Here is a 24,219-nt window from a genome sequence, read left to right as displayed (position 1 = left end):
ACCAGCTCGCGAATATGGATGGCCCTTACCAGCGCTTCCTTACCTCCATGTCGAGGGTTGAACCGCACAATATCGCGCGACTACAAAATATAAAGTCACAAGGGTTTCCAGTCGAGTCTGTTCCAATTGGGGGCTCTCCTTTGAGCGAGGTTCATCCTCAAGATACTGGTCAGATTCAGGACACACAAGAAGCCGTCATCGACGGCTCAAAAGGCAAAGGTCGCAAGAAGTCAGTCGCAGTCAACCCCGGAGGAGATGTTGTCAAACACAGAAGAACTCGATCTGGTTGTTTCACCTGCAGAAGCCGGCGGGTTAAGGTAGAGTAGCCGTCGTGAAAACCTACTGGAGAAAATTGCTGACAGATATAGTGCGACGAGAAGAGACCGGTCTGCGAACGTAAGTGTACTCGAGACCGTGTGCAATTATCATTGAATAATGGTCAAGACTGACCTTGCCTAGGTTGCCAAAAAGGTAATAGGGAATGCGTATATCCTGAACCGCTTTCACGGAAAGGAAGCTCTTCACGATCCTCTCGATCTAGAGACGCTCCCCAGACGGAAAAAAGCAGTTCTCTGTCCCCTTCTGGGAATCAAGATGAAACCGGCGGTTTGAGACTGCAGACCATCGTTGATCAGGATGAGACGGATAACACACAACCACTGCCGCCTTCGAATACCACTGCATCACCATCAGGTATTTCAGGGGCTAGCGGTCGTCATGGTTCCGAGACTCCCTCTCAGGAGGACAATCGCTCCTCTCCTTCGAGTTCTACAGCGGCCTCAAGTGGATTTGCGACAGTCCCGTATGACCCCTCTGATTTCCCGTCGCCGATTGATGGGAACTTAGACTGGTCTCATCTCCCTCTGGATTACCAAAACCATCTCAATTGGTATCATGAGAACATTACCAACTTCCATTACGGCATCAATCACGATACCGACGACTTTTTCAAAACCATTCTTCCCCTGGCGGCACTAAAAAATGAAGCACTACTGAATGCCCTAGTTGGGTTCTCAGCATATCAATCAACAATGCAGAACCCGGACGGGAAGATAGAAGATTTCCTGGGATATTACAACAAGAGCGTGATGCTCTTGTTAGACTTTCTAAGAAAAAAGGAGAGGCACGATGTCTCGACGCTCATGACTATCCTGCAGTTAGCCCAAATCGAGGTGCGCCATCGACAATATTTGAAACGGGCATATACATGTACTAACACTACTGGCTATAGGAATATCTGGGCGATTGGGTGAACATCCTAGGTCACCAAAAAGCCGCTCTGGAGATCTTTACCAAGATCTTCTCCCCTCAGACAGTCATGCAGACGCCTTTCGGGAGAATGTGCCTCAGCTGGTTTGCTCGTTTCGACGGCTTTGTCGCATTCAGGGGTTCCTTTCCGACTGGTCTATCCAAAGACTATTTCGATGCAATGCGTGAATTCTACCAGTCTCAAATGCTAAGATACCCGGGGGATTTGAACTGGATTATTGCGGATAGGTCTGCGCATCTCCGCCAGATTTCGTGCCAGCAATGCCTACTCTATGCTCGAAGGAATCGCCACCAAATCTCCCCATTAGAATATTCTAAGGAGCACCAGCGGCTCAAGGATGCCTTGCATAACTATAGGAACAGTTGGGATCCTGCCATTACCGATCCCAAGTGTCTTGTCACCGACTTTGGAGGTCGGGAGCCAGATCCGGACGACATCGTCAACCCCTACGAGCCTGGAATCCTCTACGACTTCCCAATATTTAACACTACGGTCGCGGCCGCTGAGTGGCATTCGGTAATGATCATGCACATGATTCTGACGCCCAATCACACTTTCCAGGAGATGTTCACGGAACTCCAGGAGCATGCGTATGCGATTTGCCGATACTACGAGACACTCCAATACTGGCCACACTCACCAAACGGGGTCATGATGCAACAGCAGTCGGTTGTACAGACAGCATCTGTGTTTCTGCCCAAAGATTCAAAGCATGGGATGTGGCTTAGGAGAAAGGCTGCATTCTGCGAAAGCACTGGGTGAGTTATCCGCCCTGTTAGCTAGTCCTCGTTGGATATCTAGAGACAGGTACTGATCTACTGCCTGTCTAGATACATGCGGTCATTATCTCATCGGCAGAAGCTAGCCGAAATCTTTGGCGACCCTTCTTGCGTTCGCTGGTGGCTGCCCAACGACGAAGGGTTCACTCCCATCTTGCGGAGTGTCCGGGACTTTGCTGACGAGCGGAATGCCGTCGCCGTTACCGCCCAACAAGAGAGCGTGCGGGAAGTCAAGCATCTCTTCCAGAAGTTTGGGAAGATGGATCTGGGGGAGTCTCCTGGAGAGGACGAGGCTACCTAGGTAGAATGCTTTGCACATTTCTGGAACCTTGATTATTCCCCCGGGGCAGAAGGCGCTACCGCTCTTTAACGTGGCAGAGCGTTGAGCTTGGTATTTTGCAAAAAAATAGATGGTAGGGACATATTCGTACATTTATGGCATAGAAGGAACGGGAGTTGGGAATACGAAAGAACACTCCTCACGGGTTGTACATCGGCTTAATATACTTCGAAGATAGGCGGCATCTTGGCCGCCAAAGGTATCTACTAATACCTCCTTGGATACTAGCAGATGGTGAGAATAACACGTAAACTCTGAGTTGAGAGAAGATAAATTTCTGCTTGCCGCAGGGCTTCGTTGTGTCCATCCTGTCATTGTCCTCAAAAACTATCTAACTATTTTACAAGAAGTGACACGCCTGCTGGAAATGAACCATCTTTGCAATGGCTCGTTCATGACTTGATATAACCCAGCTAACCATATTAAATAACCATCAGAAAAGCCATCGCCATTATACTCCCGACATGTTTCGCATCATTGGCTTTCCACCTTGCTCTCTGACTCCGGTTTTGATTCGGCCGACGCCTCGGCTGGTGTACTCAGCTCTGGGGTAGAAATAGTGGCATCGCCTGTAGTATCCTTCGCATCCGCCGAGGACTCCTCCTCCTTTAGAACTTCTATAGGAGGCTCTGGGGCTCTAGGATTCTCCGCCTTTTCGCTGTCGACCGACGGCGTCTCTCCCAGTTGATCGTCTTCCGCCTCCTGTGCCGAGCTCTCTTGCACAATAGTCTGGTCAGGATCTTGCGCGTCGGCGGAATCAGGCTCGGCCTTCTCTTCATGCGGTTTGCTGGCTTCTTGCGGGGGGGATATAGGCACCACTGACTCCTCCTCCTCAACCATCATGGGGACATCGGCGACCTCGGGCTCTTCGGAGAGAGGGTCGGGGGCCGAGATGCGCAGCTCCTTGACCCTCTGGGCCATTCGGTCAGTCTCCTCCTCCTCGGCCTCAATGACCGTTGTCACGGCACTGCCTGTCGAGGGGCTACTCCTAATGTGCCGCCTCGTGTTGGTGCCCCTGCCGGGATGTAGGTTGTCGTCACCGCCAGCACCGCCAGCACTACCATTATCGCGTGGCTCTGTGGGGGGTTTTAGGATGACCGGTGTTGGCCTCTCGGGCTCAGGCTCCAACGGAGGCGCCTCGAGCCCCTCTGCCTCGGGCGGCAGCTTGTAGTTCTCGGCGGGCAGCAGGTCGTAGAGGTCGCAGACGGTCTTGAAGAAGACGTACAGGCCGGTCTGGGACTCGACGGACCAGAAGACGCTGCGGTGCTGGAACCAGGCGTGGGCGAAGATGCGGTGCAGGCGGCGGAAGACGTTGACGAGGTTCTTGACGCCGACGTTCTTGGAATGGGCGTCGCTGAGGACGACGAAGCGGCTGGGGAAGAGCTTCTGGTCGGTGACGATGTTGGCGGCCCAGTCGAGGGTGTGGCAGCAGTAGTCGATGGCGCAGCAGCTCTTGGGCTGCTCGTGAACGGCACAGAGGAACTGCCACTCAGAGGCGCGCATCTCGGGGCAGGTAGTAGCGCTGCAGGCGGGCGTGTCGAAGAGGAAGCCGACGATGAGGGAGTTGCACTGCGAGATGAGGAAGCGGCAGAGCTCGTAGAGCCAGAGGGTGCGGTCGATGCCGGGGGGCGGTTGGGCGAGCTGGATGGCCGTGTCGCGGTCGATGGGCTTGGTGCCGTTGGCCGAGAGGTGGTAGTGCAGGGCGGCGAGGTGCTCCTGGAGCTGGAAGGGCGAGTCGAGCTGTGCTGTGGTCAGCTTGGGGTCATGTGGCGAGGGCAGAGGGGAGCGGCAAACCTCATTCAGGGGCACCAGGGGGGGGCCGGCAGCCATGTCACAGGCCTTGGTGCCCGGGTGTATGCGCCTCTTGGAGTTGGCATCGAGGAGGCTCTGCTCCAACTGGGAAGCATGGAGGCTAGCTGCTGGGCCACCGGATGGAGAATTCGGCCCTATCTGGATCTCTGCCGGCGGCGGAGGGCTGGGAAGTCGTGGCGAGCTCGGAGCGAGCGCCATGGTCAAGCTGGATGGGGTTTGCAGAGAGGACGCGAACGTGGCCGGAGCTGCAAGGCTTCCATGGAGGTTTGCGCCGTTCCTGCGCGACAGGGTCGGCGCTTGGAGTGTGCTCGGTAGGTGCATAAGAAGCTGATAAATGCATAGTAGCTATCTGCTATCCGTAAGCCACCAAGCGCCAATTGGAGGGGCACCGCTACCTGATGTAATTCCAGCGCCCTTGCGTCCTGTAAAATTCAAGTACAACTGTGAATACGGGCACCCGCTATATTTTTGACGGAACCGTTCGAAGCAAGATTTGGCGTCTGTTTATTTCATTCTACATCCCTGCTATTCTTCTGAGCGCTTTGCCCATCGTTGGCGTGTACGTGGCTTCGTTGTGAGTCGTCGGGGATTTCCCTACGTCACCACCACCATGGACTTGGACGACGATGCCCCCCCAGAGCTCATCGACACGGCTATCGCCGAGGAGCCTAAAGAAGAGGTTACCGTCAAGGTGCCAATAACTATAGTGACAGGTATGTCTGATTTCACTCTGTCTTTTATGCCAGGAGATATATTTTGAAAACGGACTCGCTAACTTAGCTCCCAGGGTATCTCGGCGCCGGGAAGACGACGCTGCTCAATTACATCCTCACAGCCCAACATGGCAAGAAAATTGCAGTCATTATGAATGGTTCGTAGTGTCCCGGGATTGATGCAATTACTTGACTAATCAGACACCCAAAGAATTTGGAGACTGTGAGTGGCATCTGCCTCATGGCGGCCTGTGACATGGCCTTCTAACAGGTGACAGCGCTTGATATCGAGAAGTCCCTTACTGTCAACAAAGGTGGTGAACAGGTAGAAGAATGGCTTGAGGTTGGGAATGGATGCATCTGTTGCTCCGTCAAGTAAGTCAACGCTCACCAAGGTTCCATGCGCAAGCGCTAAGGCGACCAGGGACACGGGTGTAAACGCCATCGAGTCTCTGATGGACAAGAAGGGCGCCTTTGACTACATTCTCCTTGAGACAACGGGACTAGCCGACCCAGGCAACCTCGCGCCGTTATTCTGGGTTGATGATGGCTTGGGTAGCACGATATACCTGGATGGCATTGTGACCTTGGTGGATGCCAAGAACATTTTACGCAGTCTCGACGACCCTAGCGGGGATGTTGAAACTCATGACGACCACGATGGCCATGACGCTCATGGCCCATTAATGACCACAGCTCATGTCCAAATTTCGCATGCAGACGTTATTGTCATCAACAAGGCTGATTTGGTGAGTGAGGAGGAGCTTCAAAAAGTTCGATCACGGATAGAGTCGATCAATGGGCTCGCCAAAATCCATGTTACTGAGAAGAGTGTTGTGCCTAAACTGGAGGGTTTCCTGCTGGACCTCCACGCATACGACCAGTTCAACGAGGCCGAAGCTACCCCGAAGGGGCACAGCCACCTCGATCCCGTGAGTCTCGGAGAGGCGACTGTCATGTCAAAGGGCATAGCTGACTCTTCAGGCGATATCAACCGTTTCCATCCCTGTAGGGCCGCTCCGCCCTGACCAGCTTGATCAAGTCGACCGCTGGCTGAGATCTGTTCTCTGGGACAGCAAGCTGCCCGGAAAGGACGAGCCGGTCGACTTTGAAATTCATCGTTCCAAGGGCCGCTTGATATTTGAGAACGGCCAGGTCAAAATGCTGCAAGGTGTGCAGGAGATATTCGAGCTCATTGATGCTCCTAATGGAGCCGAGTTGACCCAGAAGGGTAAAATCATCCTAATTGGCAAACACGTGGCCAATGTCGACTTTGAGGGTAGTTTCAGGCAATCTGTCAACTAGAATATACAAACCTCGACATTCGTTGGATCATCGTAGTTGTACCGCTCAGTCCTGGGTTGCGGTGAGACACGTTGGTTAACTACTACTACAAGGCAAGCCATCCGCCTACGGATGGCCACCCAACTGGTGTTGTTTCAACGTGAGCTAACGCAACAAGGATGCATCGATTACCGCAGGGTAGGTGGCGAGCCTATTAAGAGGCTGACAATAAACAACTTGAGAAACGTGGCTAGAACACGCATAATAGGGGGGGCTCGAGGTTCCCCGGAAGTAAGCTTATTGTTGATGCCATGGTTCTGGGTTGTTGGGAGAAGAGGATGGAATGGCGACTGGTTAGAGTTCAGCCTCGACCGCGGTCAGTTAGCCTGGGTGGGATGGCTGGTCGTGATTGGCTGTGGGGCTCACCGGGGCGGGCGCATTTGTGTCCGACAGCGATCGCTTCCCCAGACGTCAGTCTGGCAATTCGATGCTGCAGCCTTCTCGTACAACTCCAACATACAACGGACCTTGCAACTAGAGAATCTACGTCTAACCCTCGCTACCGAGCCAAGGAGATCCACTCGACCCGTCTTCTCTATCCAAATCTCTCCGAATCGCGCGCACACCGAGGACCGAACTTTTCGACACTTCGCCGCGCGCCAACTGTAGCAATTATGAATCGGCCAGGTAGGACCTCCCGATCTCGTCACACGTTGTCAATCCAATGGGCCGAGGAAGCGCGCGAAACGTTTTCACTGTTTGGGAATCGATAATGACTCTCTGCGCCGTGTCGCTCTGAGGCTGGCAAGGAGGGGTGGGTGCTGTTGCAGGAGGCGGTCGACACGAGCCTGACACTGTTTTACGCCCGACCCCTCTCTTCTCGACTAGTAGCTATACACGGGTCGCGGTCGCAACGTCGGGAGATAAACCTGCTGGCGTTGAGCTGATCGGACCGCGAGGTTGTGGAGGTTGGAAGCTACCATGGGATGCGGTGCAGGATACTGGAGATCCATGCGAACGAGCTATACCCAGAGGAACAGGCGCTGACGGTATTACCAACTTCAGGTGCGGTGCCGCAAACGATACGAGGGATGCCAGGTGGTTTTGGAAACCAACAACAATCCCAACAGCCAAGTAGATCCGTGTCAAGCCGTCTACCAAACGGCAAGATGGGTAAGTCGAGAGTCCTTTGCCGACCTTTGCCCGCCTGCCCCCGGTGTTGGTGGAGAGGGGGTCATTCCGTGGCCGGCTGGCGGACAGCTGCCGGCTACCGTCACCAGGTGGCATGATTGACGCTGACGGGTCCCTGTTGAATAGCAAACAATAACTCAGGCTGGGCTTTTGGGGGTGGTGTGCCAATGGGCGGCGGTGGAATTCAAAATCCAAGCCGTCAAATGGGCGGTAACGTTAGCTTTGCTCAAAGCTTGAGCGGTTCGCAGCCGGCGACACCTTTAGATCCGTCGTACGTTCTTTCCACCCCACTCCGTCTTCGTTGCTTCCCAGGCAGTCGCTTTGCTTCTACTTCCTTGGTTGCTCCTTACCTACATACACACGTCTGCGCCTGCCTTCATGAGCCCCAGCCATGTCTGGCCATATAAAAAAGGCCATGTTGGTCAGGAGGGCTACAGAGTTGGCGGACAGAGAAGCCACTCCTGGCCGCTCCTCTGGCCCCGCGTATGCAGCTGTTCTTAAGGGGTACTGACCGATCGCCACCACCTTGGGAGGATCAATAGCTGGCAACTATCAATCGTCGATATGGTAAAACGGCTGACATTTTTCTAGGGAGTTTCCGTCGCTATCGAACAACCCCCAAATGCCGAATTCGAGCCAGGCTTCAATGTGGTCGAATGCGTCCAACGCGGGGTCTCGAAACACCAGCGCCCCTGTGCCGCGCAATCAACAACCGACGCCCCTATCATCCCAAGCCGGCCAAGACGATCTCTTCAGCCCTCCATCTTCCCGGATGTCTCAACACGGTTCGTTCCGATTTGGAGCTCAAGGGACGTCTACGCAGCAGGCACAGCCGACAAGCGTCGACGACTTTCCGCCACTACATCGAAATGGAAACGGCGAGATTGGCGCGGAGCGAATGTCTTCGCTGGGATTCGGATCCCAAGCTGGATCGACAACAGGTCCTGTGCAATCTAGCAGGGGGAATGGTCTACTCAATGCGCTCTCTGCCAATGGGAGAGCAAGCGATGCGCGGTCACCCCCAGGAATCGGCTTGCCGGGTCAGTATTCTTTTGCTCTGGCGGCTTCTTCAGCTTCTAACTTGTCCAAGGATCCTCGAGGCCGCAGGACGATGAGGGCCCAGAGAAGACGTCTCTGGTGGGCGATGGGCAGCGGCCTGCTGACTATGACGCATCGACTTCCAAGGCGAAGGAGGACAGAGAGAGCCAAGCGCCCGAAGGTGTTGATCTTCTCGCGGGAATGCCAGAAGCCGACAAGTGGGGAATCAAGGGCTTGCGGACGTTGATGAACAACTACCCGGACTATCATGCTATGGTTGTCGGGCTAGACCCGCAAACGCTGGGACTCGATGTCACCTCCCCAGAGTAAGACTTGGACTCCGAATTCTCCTTGGAGAGACCTAACGTGTGCAGGCCCGTTTCGAATCAGATCTATTCGATATTCGACGACGCTCCTCCGCGACCTACTGTTAGTGGCAGTAGGTTTCGCTTGCCGGACTGCTACAACGTGACGAATGTACAGCCTATAGAGACAAAGATCCAGAGTTTTAACGAGGAGACCCTGTTCTGGATCTTCTATAGCTGCCCGCATGACATCAAACAGCAAATGGCAGCAGTGGAACTGTAAGTTGTGAGTTACCTTGATTTGTGAGTTTACTAACCATACGTCGGCAGGCATACACGTAACTGGAGGTGGCATAAGAAGCACCAAATATGGCTTACTAAGGACGAGCAGATGACCCCCCAGATACTGAGTCCGATGCATGAGAGGGGTTACTATATCGTGTGGGATACTACCAACTGGCGAAAGGATAGGGTAAGCTTATTGCTACAAACCTCGGCTAGTCAAGTTTTGGGCCGCGCTAACAACTATTCTTAGCGAGAGTTCACGTTGTACTACAACGATCTGGACACATCGCCGGGTCAAGCGCCCGTAGTAACATAAGCAGGGGATTGGGGAGATGACGGCCAATCACGTTTCCCCGGGGGTTCTGTTTTCCGGCTTGATTTACATAGCCTACGGCAGAGAGGGCAATGTTTTCTGTACAAGTGTGGCGTTCAACTTCCAGGTCTAGTAATCGGTTTCTGCCGGTAAAGAATCCCGGGGATTGAGCTCGGGGAGGCTCCGGGATTGCAGAGCTATTTGGGCAAACGCGGTAGAACAGGCCAGTCGCTCCCCTTTAATGGATGAGGTGCATTCATCAGTCAATTAATCATGCATATGCGCGTGAAAACATGCGACGTTACGGATACTATTCCACCTATTTCGGGATACTATCCCACCTACTTCGTAGAGAGTATGCACTTCGCAACTTATGGGGACCTCTTGGCGTTCCTAGTATTCGTACTCGTATTCGAGCTCGAGGCCACCGTGGGTTGGGGGAATTTCACATGTTGTGGGTTTCGCCGATATTCTGCCGCCCTGACACCAACCTGGAATCTATGCATTGTCGGTTCCGGCCCACCATGACATGTAGAGGCCGAGGACATACAAAGACCCGGAAGTTTCATCCTCAAAAACAACCGAATCGTGCCCCTTTCTGTCTTGTTGGCTGTATTGGTGCAGGCGATCTACCATGAGTCACGTTTGCATTTTGCAGTAATATACGACTTCGCTGCGCGAATCCATTCTCGGCGACGTTTCCTGACACGGACCACGCCGCCACGGTATCCACGCCGGACGATCATCCTCGTACCATTGGAGACCTCGCAACGCACCCCCTGGCCTTGTCGCATCCCTCATCATCGTCAAACACAGGCGGCCACGCAGTGGTACACTCAGGGCGCCATGTCTGACGACCAGATCTCGCTGCCGTACTTTGTGGCGATTCTCATCATCCTTGGATTCATCATCCGATATCTCTTCTTCCATGGCGGGTCTACGGCGCCGTCATCACGCTCGCCGGAGGCGATCCTGAGGGCTAGGGAGCTGGCCGTGGAAACAATACAGCAGATGTTTCCGCAGGCGGACCGCCGGAGTATTCTGTGGGATCTGCAGCGGAATGGCGGAAACATTCAGAACACGACGGAGCGGATCCTGGCGGGCCGCTTGGAGACGGTAAGAAGAGATCCCTACAATATACGGCCCTGTGAGAAGAATTGTGTGGGCTGACATGGACCGATTCTTGACTATAGCCCCCTATCACCTTTCAACCGCCTCCACCGCCGAACCAGAGCACACCCAGCGGGAGCGCTGTAACAGCCGCCCGACTTCCTGAGAAGCCAGCACAACCGGACCTGATTACACGGTACAACCTGAAGAGCAAGCTGGGTGGGGAGGAGCCCGTGGACGGGGATAAGAAGGGCAAGGGGTGGAGCTCGAACCGGGACGAGAGGCAGGCCTCGCTGCAGCGGCGGCGGGAGGAGATGATCCTGGCGGCAAGGAAGAAGATGGAGGCTAGGATTGCCGCCGAAAAGGCGGCAGTCAGCTGAGCTCAAGCAGGCCGCTAATGATATTGGACAGTGGCGGGGGAAGGCTTTGGTCGGTGAATATACGATGGCTGCGTGCCCTGGGGAGCCGAGGAATATGAACCTGAGAGTTGACGGTAGCAATGAAGCGATCTGTAGTTTGAACACTGTTGATCGACTTGTTTATGCTCATTACCTATGCTCCCACGATCTAGAATGGCGGCCACTTCTCCCTAGATACCCAAACAGTTGCCGCACCGCTTGCAAGGATGACGCAGGCAGTGATGCGGTCTGTTTGCCAAGCCGCATCGTAGCGGCGCGCTAAGACTTAACAATTTGCATCTGCTAATACTCCGTATCAGCAAACCGGAAGCTTAGAACCTAGGTAGAGATGACGAGCTCGTGAGGCGGTGCAGCTGTGCTGAGAAGCTGTGGCTAAGGAATATCAACCCACACCGAAGTGGGATGAAAGTGTGTTACAGCGCTCAGCCACAGATGACTCTCGCATTCGGTAGCCATGCGCCTGCCCCAGTCGGCCGTTATACTACTGGTAGGATGCGGTGAGCCGAAAGATTCGAGGCAAAGATATTACGTACTACTTTGAATATCCACGCAAAGTAAACATGGCTCATCTCGAACATCTTTCTACTCGTAGTATTTTTAGTTGACGAAGGCTTGAACTTCGAAGCATCAGCCTCTTTGGCGAGGCCCAAGAGGCTAAGAACCCTGGAATCCACCCAGTGGCTGACCGTTGTGTTTTTTTTAGGCGGGACACTAGCAGGATGGACGCCTCAGCAACGACGACATCACTGTAACATTGCAGCCCAAACTTGCACCCAAACAAACGTCGCAACTCCAGCGGTTCCCTTTTGCTCTCTACCTCGTCCAACAGCTTCAGCGCCACATCCTGGCTCCTCGGGTTTGCATCCTTTTCCCAAGCCACATGCGACTTCGGCTCTCCAGTTCCATCTGACGTCATCTCGGTAAGTGGCCCACGCGACCAGACCGTGAGACTCGGCCGTTGTGTGGCTTGTACGAAGTACAGACAGCCGATCCTCGCCTTTTCGTCGCATTGCATCTTCACCTTGATCTCACCCTCACCTTTGCGATCCCGCTTGCCTACATACTTCTCCCCCCTGGTGCCAGCGCGTAACACAACTCCAGCCTTTTCATCGTCCCCTTTGTTGGATCTTCAGTCTTGCGCTTGAACGGTTGCTACAGTTTGCCTCACAAGTGCCAGCAACTGGCCACGATTGGAAGTTCCGTTCGCTTCCCTCTTCCACTCGAGTTTGTACGGCGAAATTCCCGCGGTTGCGTTTCTCCGTGCCCCTTCCACCTTCACACCCAGTGAGCCTACTGGATTCGCCCTCACCATGATTATGATACGTACTTGGTGGCTGACAAGCATTGGTCATGTAGAACGTCCCCCATCTGTCCCACCCCACCTTGAGGTTCCCACGAGAGACCTGGACAACCCGAACTCTTCGGCCCGAGCCACGAATACTTTGTGAAACCCTCACTCTCGTGATCCTGCGCCTGAGGCCTCAGAGTACCACAGTTCCTCGCCTGGTTCCTCGCCGAGGTGGCTCGCCTGCCCACTCGACTGACCCTTTGAGGCGGAACTACGAAAGATAGACACGGCTGTTTCTTTGATATGGTATATTTTGTGTGAGCTCGCCATTTCATTAGATACCAGCCAGGCCCCGCTCTCTAGGAGTGGTGTCGCCAGAGACTGCCATGGTAGCTCCACGGGACTACTACGCAGACCTGGAGCTGTCGCCCACGGCAGAGGTCACAGAGATTAAGAAGCAATATCGGAAACTAGGTACGGTTTTTTTATATCTCGATGTATCTACACTTGCTAACTTTTGGCAGCTCTGAAATATCACCCTGACCGGAACCCTGGACGGGAACAGGAAGTCAACGCGCAATTCCTCATCATCCAAACGGCCCACGACGTTCTCACGGACTCCCAACAAAGGGCCAAGTATGATGCCAGCCGGACTCGATCTGGAACCAGTCGATTTCCTGGGGCGTCTGGTGTGAGAGGAAATCCCTGGGCGGACGTTGGACAGCAGTTTCCTACTCCGCCTCGTCGCAACCCGGCTCCGCGCAATGCTGCATCCGGGGCAGAGAGATGGAACTCGCGGTTCTCTTCTGGCGTGCCGCCAACAGCGAGACAGCACACCGCGGCCAACCCAGAATCTAAGAAAAATGCAGCCAAGGCTTTTGAAAATATGAAGCCTAAAGCCCAGACCAAGAGCAGTTCTGGGTCGGGGGCTCGGCCGTCCGGAGTACCTCCTCCCACCCCCCCACGCACCGAGTCCGCAAGACAGCGCCAGCAGGCATCTTTCGGTGCAAGGAAGACGGGATACCACCCTCGCGCCTCCGCAGCTGGTGACGAACCTCCTGTGATTAACAGCAACTATTCGACTCGACCCGACCCGCCTCCGCGATCTAACCCCATGTCAGCAGATCCTGCAATGCCTCAGAAAGTCAAGCCTGAGCGAATGCCTGACCCGCTGAGTCAGTTCAGGGACAACTCCGCCAGTGACGCCCGTCAAAGATCTCCCTATATGGCGAATACAGGCGAGAGGACTAATCCATTCGATGTCAATTCGGGACAACCAAGCTCCACATCGACAGCCAATGCGTCCCAGTCCAGCAACTCTAAGAATTATGCACCCTCTGGTGCGAACGAGCCCGCGGCTCACCACAACGACGCCAAACCAAACGACCACTCGAAACCCGCAACATCAGACAAGAGCTGTGAGTCTCTATGTAGTGAATAATTTCAGATCCGCCCCTAACAAGGCCACAGCATCGAAACTCCAGGCCAACGGCAGCCAAAAGCCCTCAATGTATGAGACACCCTACCAAAATTCCACATCACCCCCAACACACCATGCACGAAGCAACGCTCTTCGGAGCAAGAACCTGGATTTGATCTACAGGATGATCTATGGCTATGATGCTGCTTGTTTGTCGGTGTCAGCCTGCCAGTCACCTCGGCGTTCGGTTAGCAGTGGAGCAAATAACTGTCACCCCCTTACATTGACTTCTTTTGAGCGAGAGCAATATCAATTACTTGACCGGTTGATCCACAATGCCAACCAGCGGCAGGAACGGAGACAAAGAGCTTCTACCCTGTCCAACTTACCAGAAATTGCGGACGGTGCTGACAAATTCCTCAATAGCTTCAACATCTCCGACGACGATGACTTCGCAAAGACATCGAGCGAACGAAGGTACTTTGCTAAAAGTAGCATCGACGATATCAACACTAGTTTTGTAAATGATGATGGTCGCGCCGCTTGGCAGTTCAATGCCGGTGGAGCGGAGCAAACATCTCCGACAAACCCTCCGACTCAGCCTGCCGAACAGGATGGTGAGAGATCGTCGACCAAGCCCGCGGGGACTTGGACTCAGCCTACTGATGGGCCCTTCAATGCAAATGGGTGGAGTGATCAATTTGGTCCACAGACGTTCGTGCCTCCCCAGAGGACTAACTCATCGGGCTCTCCCCCGAGGACTACTCGGACAAATTCGAGGAAGCCGAAGGCAACTAAACCTGTTCCCGGAGAGCCAGGGCAGAATGCCATTCTCGTGGACGACAGCAGCGACGAGGAAGCTTTCACCTGGCGGGGTCGCAAAGGCCAAACTACAGGAGCTTCTACCGACGGCCCCCAAGCGATGGATATCGACTCTCCACCAGCAGAGCCAGCGCCCGAGGCTCCACAGCCCAACGGAGCACGGAACATACACGTCGAGCCATCGAGACCCGAATGGCGACCAGGGGACTTTGCCGGCGTTGACAGCACCAAGGACAAGGCGCCTGAGAAAAAGGAGCCGGTGAAGCCCAACACTGGCGGTTCTGAAGACAGCGACGAGTTCAAAGCAAGCTTTGCAGACCTGAGGAATGTTGCACCTTTCGCCACAGCCGGTACTGGGCTGAAATCATTTGCGGACTTGAAGGACACTCTACCTTTCGAGAGTAAACCATCGGATGAAATACCGATTGAGCCGAAGGTTTCTGCGCCTAAGCCACTGGACTTCCCCACCGTGCCTCAGGCGCCCCGGCCTCCCCTGACAATGGGGGTTCCTAACATGAAGACGAATATCCCGACGTGGGACAAGTACGTTCAGGAATTTGAAGACTACATGCGACGGTGGGATAAATTCGTTGGAGAGGTTACCGATCATTTCAGCACTCGGAGGGCCCGGATTGCTACTCATCGAGAAGAAAAGGGGTATGGGTTCCTCAGGGCCCGTGGGGATACGGACTACTCGGACTACCTCCAGAGTGTCCAGCAAGACAACGACGTCCGAAGACGTTGGATGGCTGCATTCGATGATCACGAGCAGCGACTTCAGGAGTTCAAGAGTTTCAGGGAGAAGATGAAGTGAAACGTGCTGTGATTTTAGGGTTGTGGTGTGTTTGATTCGGATTTGGACGGCGAGCCAACATCTTTTTTGGCTGGCTTTATTGCAACCGCGACGAGTGTCAACTACTTGTTTTCTTACCGAAGACTATACCCACATGGCGATGCGATATTTGCTTCACAGGGGACGGATAGACCAAACGACGACGGCATGGATCGGCGAAGGAAATGGGCGTGGAAGGTCGGTTGTTTTAGTATTATGAGAGCATTTAGCGTTTGGGTTTGCGGCAATTCCGCAGTTTGTGTCTGGTCCGTACTGATAGGTTCATCATCGGGCTAGCAACTGGGCTGATCGAGCCGATGCTACCACCTGCTTTACATTCTCAATATTCTATGTAGAGCCTCTTGCTCTGGGCACTCTTAGGATCTACGGGCGCGGGACCGGGAGTAAATATAGCCATAGGGGACCTGGAATAACCTAAAAATAAAATAAAAAAAATCAATGCCCACCTTGGAGTACAGCGCAGAGATTCAAGTGTTACGATGGCAAAATGGGGCTGGTAGGGAGCTGGACTGGAGCTGACGGCTGCCAGCAGTTGGCAGAATAACCAGGCACAGCCAGAGCAGTATGGCCTTGAGAGGATTAGACTTCTCTCACCATCTACTCTCGTCTTATTCTCTCTTTCTCCTCCTCCACTATCTCCCCCGTTGATCATCATCCAAGTGCCTTTGGGCCTCTCAGTGTAACTTACGACAGCAGGTAGGTTGAAGAAACTCCTTTCTCACTCTCACCAGGATTATTCTCTTCTGTATCCATTCCACCCTGTTCGCGAGAGGCCGGGGCGCTTCAGATGCGAGATGCAGTTTGTCTGGAGAAGAGGCCTGTCACTCACAACTCACCTTCGACTCTCAGCGTCTGCTAACACAGTTGCAAACTTCATTTCTTTCCACCCAGTCACTTTGTTTCCTCCACTACCCATCACTTTCCTCTTGTCTCTTTACCGCTCCCGTCTCCTCTTTATTCCTTCTCCTCCACACACTCTTGAGACAATATCTCTCAACTTGTACCCACCTTCTTCCACACACTACTCGGTTGATATCACCAAATCTTTCTCGGCTAACTCACCCCAAGAAAATCATCATGTCTGACAACGACGTTGGCACCGAGGGCAAGTCTGGCGCCTGGACTGAGGCTGCCAAGGTAGGCTATCCGACCCCCTCCTCCTTCCGTCTCAAGTACCGACCAGGCACTGATGCGCACCCAGTTCCAATTCCTCCTGCGAATCGTCGCTCAGCTGAAGGAAGATTCCGGCCGCAGCATCTCCTGGACGAAGCTCAACATGCCCGGACGAACCACCAAGTCCCTCCAGAACATGTGGACCAAGATCCAGAAGGACATTGCTGCGCTCGAGACGGGCGGCGAGGATGGCGCCGCCGCAACCCCCAAGAAAGCTGCCGGTAAGATTTCTCAACTACAGGATATATTCACGGTGGTAGCTGACGAGCGAATCTTAGCACGCAAGCCTGGAGGCAAGAAGGCTGCTGCTGAGGAGGATGATGGTGAGGGTACGCCCTCCAAGGCCACTCCCAAGAAGCGCGGCGCCGGTGGTAAGACATAGTCACGGTCTTCATGTGGTAGTACGGCATTTAACTGACTGGTAAACTTAGCCAACACTGCTGCCAAGCTGGCCAAGAAACCCAAGAAGGAAGAGAGTGACGAGGAAGAAGACGTCAAGGAGGAGGAGTCTGGGGCTTAACTAGGTCATCACTCTTGACGGCTGTTGTGCTTCACAGCAGGAAAATGACTGCCACCACATTGGGCTTGGGCATGGCGATAGGTGCCTGATTTCTCAACTTTCCTAGACTGAGGTATCTAATTTTTTCTGCAAAGAACCTTTCAAATATGTCGTTGAACACGAAGACGTGAAAGCGGATAACAGGGTTCAATATGGATTGACGAGAGGGGAGAGGGGAGGAACCCGTCGCTAGGAGCAGCCCGAATGAAAGCCACGCTGCAAAACGTTATATATGACAACTGTGACCTATATAAAACGATTGGTGCCATGTTGGTAAGCTAGGGGTAAGCTAGGGGCCAGTAATACGAATACGGTCCGTACTATCGAATGCCTCGGGATGGTTGCCTTTCTCACCGCTCCAAAGTTCGGATGTTACACGACCCGGTTAACGGCAATTAAAGTGGACCAAACCGGTGTGGTCTGATGGCGGGAGCGGCTGTCCCGGGGCGGAGCTTCAGAGGGCCTTGATGACTTCATCCCGTGCTAGCATTGCGCCATGGCCTCATTCGACATGGGTCCTAGGCACAGATATTTCATCTTGTAGCTGGCGCCGTCCCATTGTCGTGGAAGGCCCGAGGAGTCCTACCATCTACTTGGGCCGCCAATTTGAAGTCACGATGAGTGACATCGGGGAACACACACGGCTACTGGGCGACTCGGAGGCTCCGAGCACTGTGGTCGCTGCTTTGGACGACAACCGCAACGAAACCCCCGGTGAAACTTCCAATGGATCCAACGATGGAAAGGCGCCATGGGCGGTGACCAAGACGGCCAGGCGCCTCTATGTTTCGCACTTCCTGTCGACATGGAACTCGCGCGTCTTTGAGTTTGGCAGCGTGCTGTACCTGGCCACCATCTTCCCCGGCACGCTGCTTCCCATGTCCGTCTACGCTGTGGCTAGGGCCGCATCTGCCATACTCCTATCGTCTCTGGCAGGGCAGTATATAGACACGGGCGACCGGCTGCGTGTCGTGCGCCACTCGATTGGTATGTAATACCATCCACAGGCCCCCGAAATAGCCTCGCGTCGTGGCGCTGAATTGTGTCAGTCCTTCAACGTTCTGCCGTGGCGGCGTCTTGCGCCATCTTCCTTGTTCTCGCACGGGGGACTCTGTCCTCGGAAGCTTGGAGGACTGGCTTGCTATCTGCTCTGGTTCTCCTGGCCTGTGTCGAGAAACTCGCCTCCATCATGAACTTGGTGTCTGTCGAGAGAGACTGGGTACCATCACCCCCCCTCCTCCTCTAAACATCTGTCTGGTTGCTGGATTGCACAGTGAGGACAGCAGCTCACATTCATCGCAGGTTGTAACAATCGCAGGAGATGACAGCCAGATCCTACCAGGTAAAACTGGAGCGTGTTCCGGAGTCGCCACGTCAAGACCTAACTTTTCCAGTGATGAACTCCCAGATGCGGCGCATCGATCTCATTTGCAAGCTCTTCGGTCCCTTTTTGATCGCACTCGTGGATGGTGTCTCGACAGAAGTCGCCATACTTGTCAATCTTGGCATGAATCTGGCATCTATACTTCCGGAGTACCTCTTCATCGCCCAGGTATCCCCTGCAATCCTGTATACGGACCAGCCTGGCACAGTCTGACAATGGTTAGATATACCGCCACGTACCAGAACTACAGCGGCATACTCGGAATGAAGATGTAGCTGAGGAGAGCCTAGCGGACGGGCAACCACCCCAAAGACGCGCTCAAACTCGGAACCGAGCCGCGGCAGCTGCCTCAAAGCTGGTGGGGGATATGAAGCTGTACTTCCACCATCCTGCCTTCCTGCCATCGTTCGCCTGTGCTCTGTTGTACCTCACAGTCCTATCCTTCTCTGGCCAAATGGTCACCTACCTGCTCTCCACAGGTTACACCTCGACCCAGGTTGCTGTCGCCAGGACACTGTCGGTGTTCTTCGAAGTGTTGGCCACATGGGTGGCGCCGTGGCTGATGGACAAGATTGGCCCGGTGCGTGCTGGGCTGTGGTTTGCGAGCTGGCAAGCTGGTTGTCTGTTTGCTGGGATATCAGTCTTCTGGGCATTCCCGGACAAGGCCATGATAGCTGCTTCTGGGCTTGTCGGTGGGACGATACTAAGCCGTATAGGCCTCTGGGGATTTGACCTGTGCTCGCAGATTCTCGTTCAAGGGGTAAGTAAGCCATCTTTTTTTTCTCAATTTTTTTTTTCATTCAGCATGCCGTCAAGGATCATAACTGACCTGGAACGCGCCTTAGGAGGTTGAGGAGAACAGCCGCGGTGCCTTTTCGACAACGGAAGCGTCCTGGCAGAATGCCTTCGAGCTCTGCTCCTACGTATCCACCATCATCCTCTCGTCGCCCGACCAGTTTGCGTATCCCGCCAGCGGCAGCGTTCTGGCGGTGCTTTCGGCCTGGCTGCTCTACAGCCGGTTCGTGACGCAGCGGAGGGGCCATCTGCTGCACTGGCCGGCTTGCATTCCCGGGCCAGAAAAGAGGCGACAGTCGTGGGGGCAGGTGACGGAGAGGCTGCAGCGGCGGAGATGGCATGATGGAGGTTAGGGGTGGTGTTGCATGTGTGTGTGGGCGTGTGTGTGTGCCTAAGCTGGCCGATACCGCCTTGGTTGGGGCAAATGGACTTGCATGTTTATGCTTGTCAAGTGATCTATGGGCTCATTGAGATGTGGTTTTGGGAGGCGGGAACGGCTGGATACGGATGGCTGCCCGTGTCCAGCCTCGTGGTGTACGAAGTATGGTGGATGCAGCCCACCTCAAGGGCGATATCGGAATCTCTGGCCTTGTTTTCTCAGAGTCTCAGACACCAAGCATGCCATGCCATGCTTTATGGACAGTGAGTTGGTAACTGGTTGAGTGGCGCAACCCATTTCTTCCGTATTTGTAGCCGACGAGAAAACGACGACACACACACCCCAAGTTCCCTTGCCATCGCCATCCCGAACACAGCCAGCACCGTCTGAAGTGAAGAGACAGGTTCGGGTGTAAGCATCGGTTGTTGGATGGGATGTCAAAAAGCCGGCGGGCCAAAAGTGAGTCCGAGACATGGAGCGGGCCGGAGGTGCTCATGTGCTTGATCGTGCACACCACATCTTGAACAAGGTCGCATCCTGATGGGCCGCGCTTGGGCGGCAGCAGGCTGCAGCGGCAGTTGGGGGAAGAAGCAGGGCCATGCACAATGACGGCCCTTGGAGCTCTAGGAGCTAGAGGTAATAAGAGTACTAATAGTATCCATGGATGTGAGCGACCTCCATGAAACCTGGAAGTGGACACTGGAAGCTCGCTGTCCCCACCGACTCTCTGCCCTCATGCGTTGTAGGAGACTTACATAAGCAGCACAGCGCTCGGAACCTTCTGGCAGGGGCATCTTGCAGGGGTGCTCCAGGCTCCTGGTGGTGGGCCACCCAGAGGTCATCGGGCCTGGCGCGCCATCCACAACCCGGCTGATCCACCCTGCTGGCTGTTCTGGTATCGAGTTTTCCCCAGACTCAAACTTCGAGGTTCCAACCACCATCCTTCACCAGTCTCGCGTCACATGCCTGTGCTTGACGCAAACTCCTGTCTCTCCGGGTTTCTCTTTATCGATTTTATCGCCGGCAGCACTTGCTGAACCTTGTCCCTCATTTTGCTGCCTACACGCCGGACTATCGACTTGGCTGATGCGCCTCCCGCCCTCAGTCTGTGATCCTTGTCCGTCAGTTCGCGTCATATCTCGAGGCAGCGCCAAACTCGAGAGACGCCAATCCAAGACAGGCCTTCGTCCATTATCAACTCCGCTTCTTGAAACCCCTTGCCAGCTTTTGCGCACCGAGATCTCCCGTCCCACACCTTCTTTCAGCCGTCCAAACCTCCCATCAAGATGAACCGCAACGGAAGGGCGACGAGAAGCAGCAAGAGAAAGGCACCGGCCTCACCGGATCAGGGGCCGCCCCCCAAGCGTCCCGTCAACGGAAAGACCACCGAGGATGAAGCCGAATATGTCGAGGTCGAGTACGAGTACGACGAAGTCTCAGATCTGGGGACCGACTTGCACGCCCATCCTGGCATGTACATTGGGACGCCAGGAAGTCTAGGAGAATGGCAGGACACGATTCAAAATGTCGTGCGCAATGTCGTGGCGATTCGATTCTGCCAGACATGTTCCTTTGACACGGACCCGGCTCTCACTAGTGAGGCTACTGGTTTTGTTGTTGACGCCAAGCGAGGGTGAGTCAAGCAGTCAGGTTCCGTGCCAAGCAACACCGTGGGCTGACTTTTCAACTTCCAGGTACATCATGACCAACCGCCACGTTGTTGGTGCTGGTCCCTTCTGGGGCCACTGTGTCTTCGACAACCACGAAGAGGTCGACTGCTACCCCGTCTACCGCGACCCGGTCCACGACTTTGGCATCCTCCGGTACGACCCCACGGCCATTAAATACATGACGGTGACTGGGCTCGATATCAAGCCAGAACAAGCACAAGGTGGGTTCTGAAGCGGGTGGTGATATTCTGGGCGTTGTGCTGACCTCTGTCGCAGTTGGTGTCGAGATTCGCGTCGTCGGTAACGATGCTGGAGAGAAGCTGAGTATTCTCTCCGGTATCATCAGCCGTCTGGACAGGAATGCACCCGAGTACGGGGATGGATACAGCGACTTCAATACGTGCTACTACCAGGCCAACGCTTCGGCCAGCGGAGGTAGCAGCGGTAGTCCCGTCGTCAGCAAGGACGGCTCAGCAGTTGCCCTGCAAGCAGGTGGTCGTTCCGATGGCGCCTCGACCGACTACTTCCTTCCCCTCGATCGTCCCCTGCGCGCGCTACAGTGCATCCAGCAAGGGAAGCCAGTGACTCGGGGTGATATCCAGTGCCAGTTCCTTCTCAAGCCTTTTGAGGAGTGCCGTAGGCTTGGGCTCACTTCCGAGTGGGAGGCTGCTATCAGAAAGGAGTTCCCAAACGAGACCAACATGCTTGCCGCTGAGATCATCCTTCCCATGGGTCCTTCTGACAAGAAGATCGAAGAAGGTGACTTGTTGATCAAGGTCAACGACCAGCTCATCACCCAGTTTCTTCGCCTCGACGACATTCTCGATTCGAATGTCGGAAAGCCGATCAAGATCCTCCTGCAACGCGGAGGCGAAGATGTGGAGGTGGAGATTGTGGTTGGCGATCTTCACGCGATTACTCCTGATCGCTTCGTTACCGTTGCGGGTGGCAGCTTTCACAACCTCTCATACCAGCAGGCTAGGCTCTACGGTGTGGCGGTTCAGGGGCTGTACGTCTGTGAAGCAGCAGGGTCGTTCCGATTCGATAGTCCGGAGAATGGATGGATCATTCAGACTATCGACCACAAGCCTGTGCCGGACCTCGATAGCTTTGTCGAGGTGATGAGGGGGATACCCGACAAGGCTCGCGTGGTTGTGACATACAAGCACCTGCGCGATCTACACACGCTCAACACTACCATCATCTATGTCGATCGCCATTGGTCCTCAAAGATGAAACTTGCGGTTCGCAATGACGAGTCCGGTCTTTGGGACTTCTCTGACCTGGGAGACCCCCTCCCCCCGATCCCGCCCAAGAGGAAATCCGCCGCATTCATCGAGCTGGACCATGCGCCCGACCCCGGCATCGCAGATCTGGTGCACAGCTTTGTGTACATCAACTGCGCCATGCCTGTCAAGCTCGACGGGTTTCCCAAGAGCCGTCGTGCGGGAATGGGATTGGTCATTGATGCTGAGAAGGGACTCGTGCTCGTCTCCAGAGCCATCGTTCCCTATGATCTGTGTGATATCACTGTCACCATTGCTGATGCCATCATTGTCGAGGGAAAGGTCATCTTCCTCCACCCTCTCCAGAACTATGCCATTGTGCAGTACGACCCCTCGTTGGTCGATGCCGATGTCAAGTCTGCCAGGTTGAGCAACGAATATCTTAAGCAGGGTGCCAAAACACATTTCATCGGACACAACCGCATAGGTCGTGTTGTCCATGGTTCTACTACGGTCACCGAGGTCACAGCTGTGGCAATCCCAGCCAACTCAGCGGCTCCGCGTTATCGTGCCATCAACATCGATGCCATCACCATTGACAGCAACTTGGGCTCGACGTGCAACAGTGGTGTTTTGACAGCGCCGGATGGTACTGTGCAAGCTCTCTGGTTATCGTACTTGGGCGAGCGGTCCCCATGCAGCCAGAGAGATGAAGAGTACTATCTCGGACTGGGCACGCCGACACTTTTACCAGTGCTCTCAGCCATCCAGAGGGGCGAGACCCCTTCGCTGCGCATCCTGTCGGTTGAACTGAGATCCATTGCCATGTCCCAGGCCTCCGTAATGGGTGTTTCGGACGAGTGGATCAAGAAGGTCACGGAGGCTAACCGCTCTCATCACCAGCTGTTTATGGTGAGCAAGCGTACCTTTGAGCGAGTCAACCAGCCAGTGTCACTCCTCGAAGGTGACATTGTCTTGACGCTCAACGGCAAGGTGTGCACGACAATCTCTGACTTTGACCTCATGTACACTCACGAGGTTTTGGATGCAGTGATTGTGAGGAAGTGCCAAGAGATGGAGCTTCAGCTCCCCACGGTCAGCACTGACGGCATTGAAACCGACCATGCCGTGTCCTTCTGTGGTGCCATCTTCCATCGCCCGCACCAGGCTGTTCGTCAGCAGATTAGCAAGCTGCACAGTGAGGTCTACGTATCCAGCCGGATCCGTGGCTCCCCGGCCAACCAGTACGGCGTCGCTCCTACCAATTTTATCACCGCTGTCAATGGCCATCCCACGCCAGACCTGGATTCGTTCATTCGTGAGACCCGGAAGATCCCAGATAACACCTGTAAGTTTGACCCCCCCCTGAACGTCTTGGTTGACAGCGACTAATTAAAAGCAGATTTCCGGATGAAGGCAGTCACTTTCGACTCGGTGCCGTGGATGATCACGATGAAGAAGAATGATCATTATTTCCCAACCATGGAATGGATCAAGGATGACAAGGAAGTCTGCGGGTGGAGGCGAATCACATACGAGGGCAAAGAGGTCTTCGAAGGTGAGGCCACGGACGGCGTCCCGGCGCCTCCTGGCGATACGGAGATGGATTAGATATATGGGGAAGCTTTGTGGCTGACAGAAGGGCTCCCGACAAGGGCCCTGGTGCCACAGTAATGGGCGGGGCAACTTTTTTTCTTTTTTTTAATGTTTATACCGGGCGTTCAAAGGCTACATAGGGGCGGATCCGGATGGATAACTGGGCCAGTGACACGGTGTTGGGGGATTCTGATA

General features: G+C 54.4%; 9 protein-coding genes across 9 annotated transcripts; 8 read left to right on the top strand and 1 right to left on the bottom strand.

Moving 5' to 3' along the window:
- Nucleotides 1-1,031: 1,031 nt before the first annotated feature.
- On the top strand, nucleotides 1,032-2,350 carry ACO1O0_004126 (uncharacterized protein; the record flags this gene model as incomplete). Its single annotated transcript, XM_083193568.1, has 3 exons — nucleotides 1,032-1,172; nucleotides 1,232-2,028; nucleotides 2,101-2,350. The coding sequence occupies 3 exons, from the start codon at nucleotides 1,032-1,034 to the stop codon at nucleotides 2,348-2,350; spliced, it is 1,188 nt and encodes a 395-aa protein (XP_083050516.1).
- Nucleotides 2,351-2,863: 513 nt separating this feature from the next.
- Nucleotides 2,864-4,399, bottom strand: ACO1O0_004125 (Mob1/phocein; the record flags this gene model as incomplete). The annotated part of the gene is made up of 1 exon (XM_083193567.1): nucleotides 2,864-4,399. The coding sequence occupies one exon, from the start codon at nucleotides 4,397-4,399 to the stop codon at nucleotides 2,864-2,866; it is 1,536 nt and encodes a 511-aa protein (XP_083050515.1).
- Nucleotides 4,400-4,811: 412 nt separating this feature from the next.
- ACO1O0_004124 (CobW/HypB/UreG, nucleotide-binding domain-containing protein) lies at nucleotides 4,812-6,219 on the top strand (the record flags this gene model as incomplete). Its single annotated transcript, XM_083193566.1, has 5 exons — nucleotides 4,812-4,914; nucleotides 4,989-5,072; nucleotides 5,193-5,289; nucleotides 5,324-5,846; nucleotides 5,899-6,219. 5 exons carry the CDS (start codon nucleotides 4,812-4,814, stop codon nucleotides 6,217-6,219), a joined length of 1,128 nt encoding a protein of 375 aa, XP_083050514.1.
- A 1,942-nt stretch (nucleotides 6,220-8,161) lies between these two features.
- On the top strand, nucleotides 8,162-9,333 carry CDC36 (NOT2/NOT3/NOT5 family protein; the record flags this gene model as incomplete). The annotated part of the gene is made up of 5 exons (XM_083193565.1): nucleotides 8,162-8,429; nucleotides 8,480-8,753; nucleotides 8,802-9,011; nucleotides 9,063-9,204; nucleotides 9,268-9,333. 5 exons carry the CDS (start codon nucleotides 8,162-8,164, stop codon nucleotides 9,331-9,333), a joined length of 960 nt encoding a protein of 319 aa, XP_083050513.1.
- A 631-nt stretch (nucleotides 9,334-9,964) lies between these two features.
- On the top strand, nucleotides 9,965-10,820 carry ACO1O0_004122 (CUE domain-containing protein; the record flags this gene model as incomplete). The annotated part of the gene is made up of 3 exons (XM_083193564.1): nucleotides 9,965-9,973; nucleotides 10,147-10,446; nucleotides 10,524-10,820. 3 exons carry the CDS (start codon nucleotides 9,965-9,967, stop codon nucleotides 10,818-10,820), a joined length of 606 nt encoding a protein of 201 aa, XP_083050512.1.
- Nucleotides 10,821-12,533: 1,713 nt separating this feature from the next.
- Nucleotides 12,534-15,203, top strand: ACO1O0_004121 (J domain-containing protein; the record flags this gene model as incomplete). The annotated part of the gene is made up of 4 exons (XM_083193563.1): nucleotides 12,534-12,621; nucleotides 12,672-13,565; nucleotides 13,618-13,657; nucleotides 13,994-15,203. 4 exons carry the CDS (start codon nucleotides 12,534-12,536, stop codon nucleotides 15,201-15,203), a joined length of 2,232 nt encoding a protein of 743 aa, XP_083050511.1.
- A 1,116-nt stretch (nucleotides 15,204-16,319) lies between these two features.
- ACO1O0_004120 (uncharacterized protein) lies at nucleotides 16,320-16,935 on the top strand (the record flags this gene model as incomplete). Its single annotated transcript, XM_083193562.1, has 4 exons — nucleotides 16,320-16,379; nucleotides 16,426-16,636; nucleotides 16,694-16,786; nucleotides 16,847-16,935. 4 exons carry the CDS (start codon nucleotides 16,320-16,322, stop codon nucleotides 16,933-16,935), a joined length of 453 nt encoding a protein of 150 aa, XP_083050510.1.
- A 656-nt stretch (nucleotides 16,936-17,591) lies between these two features.
- Nucleotides 17,592-19,506, top strand: ACO1O0_004119 (uncharacterized protein; the record flags this gene model as incomplete). Its single annotated transcript, XM_083193561.1, has 5 exons — nucleotides 17,592-17,961; nucleotides 18,293-18,316; nucleotides 18,369-18,526; nucleotides 18,582-19,118; nucleotides 19,204-19,506. The coding sequence occupies 5 exons, from the start codon at nucleotides 17,592-17,594 to the stop codon at nucleotides 19,504-19,506; spliced, it is 1,392 nt and encodes a 463-aa protein (XP_083050509.1).
- A 1,312-nt stretch (nucleotides 19,507-20,818) lies between these two features.
- On the top strand, nucleotides 20,819-24,039 carry ACO1O0_004118 (putative nuclear serine protease HtrA2/Nma111; the record flags this gene model as incomplete). Its single annotated transcript, XM_083193560.1, has 4 exons — nucleotides 20,819-21,165; nucleotides 21,227-21,423; nucleotides 21,479-23,776; nucleotides 23,831-24,039. 4 exons carry the CDS (start codon nucleotides 20,819-20,821, stop codon nucleotides 24,037-24,039), a joined length of 3,051 nt encoding a protein of 1,016 aa, XP_083050508.1.
- Nucleotides 24,040-24,219: the final 180 nt, after the last annotated feature.

Source organism: Amphichorda felina (genome assembly GCF_050947745.1).
Source record: "Amphichorda felina strain 45539 chromosome Unknown scaffold_4, whole genome shotgun sequence".
Classification (NCBI taxonomy): domain Eukaryota; kingdom Fungi; phylum Ascomycota; class Sordariomycetes; order Hypocreales; family Bionectriaceae; genus Amphichorda; species Amphichorda felina.
This window is presented reverse-complemented; position numbering and strand designations above follow the sequence as displayed.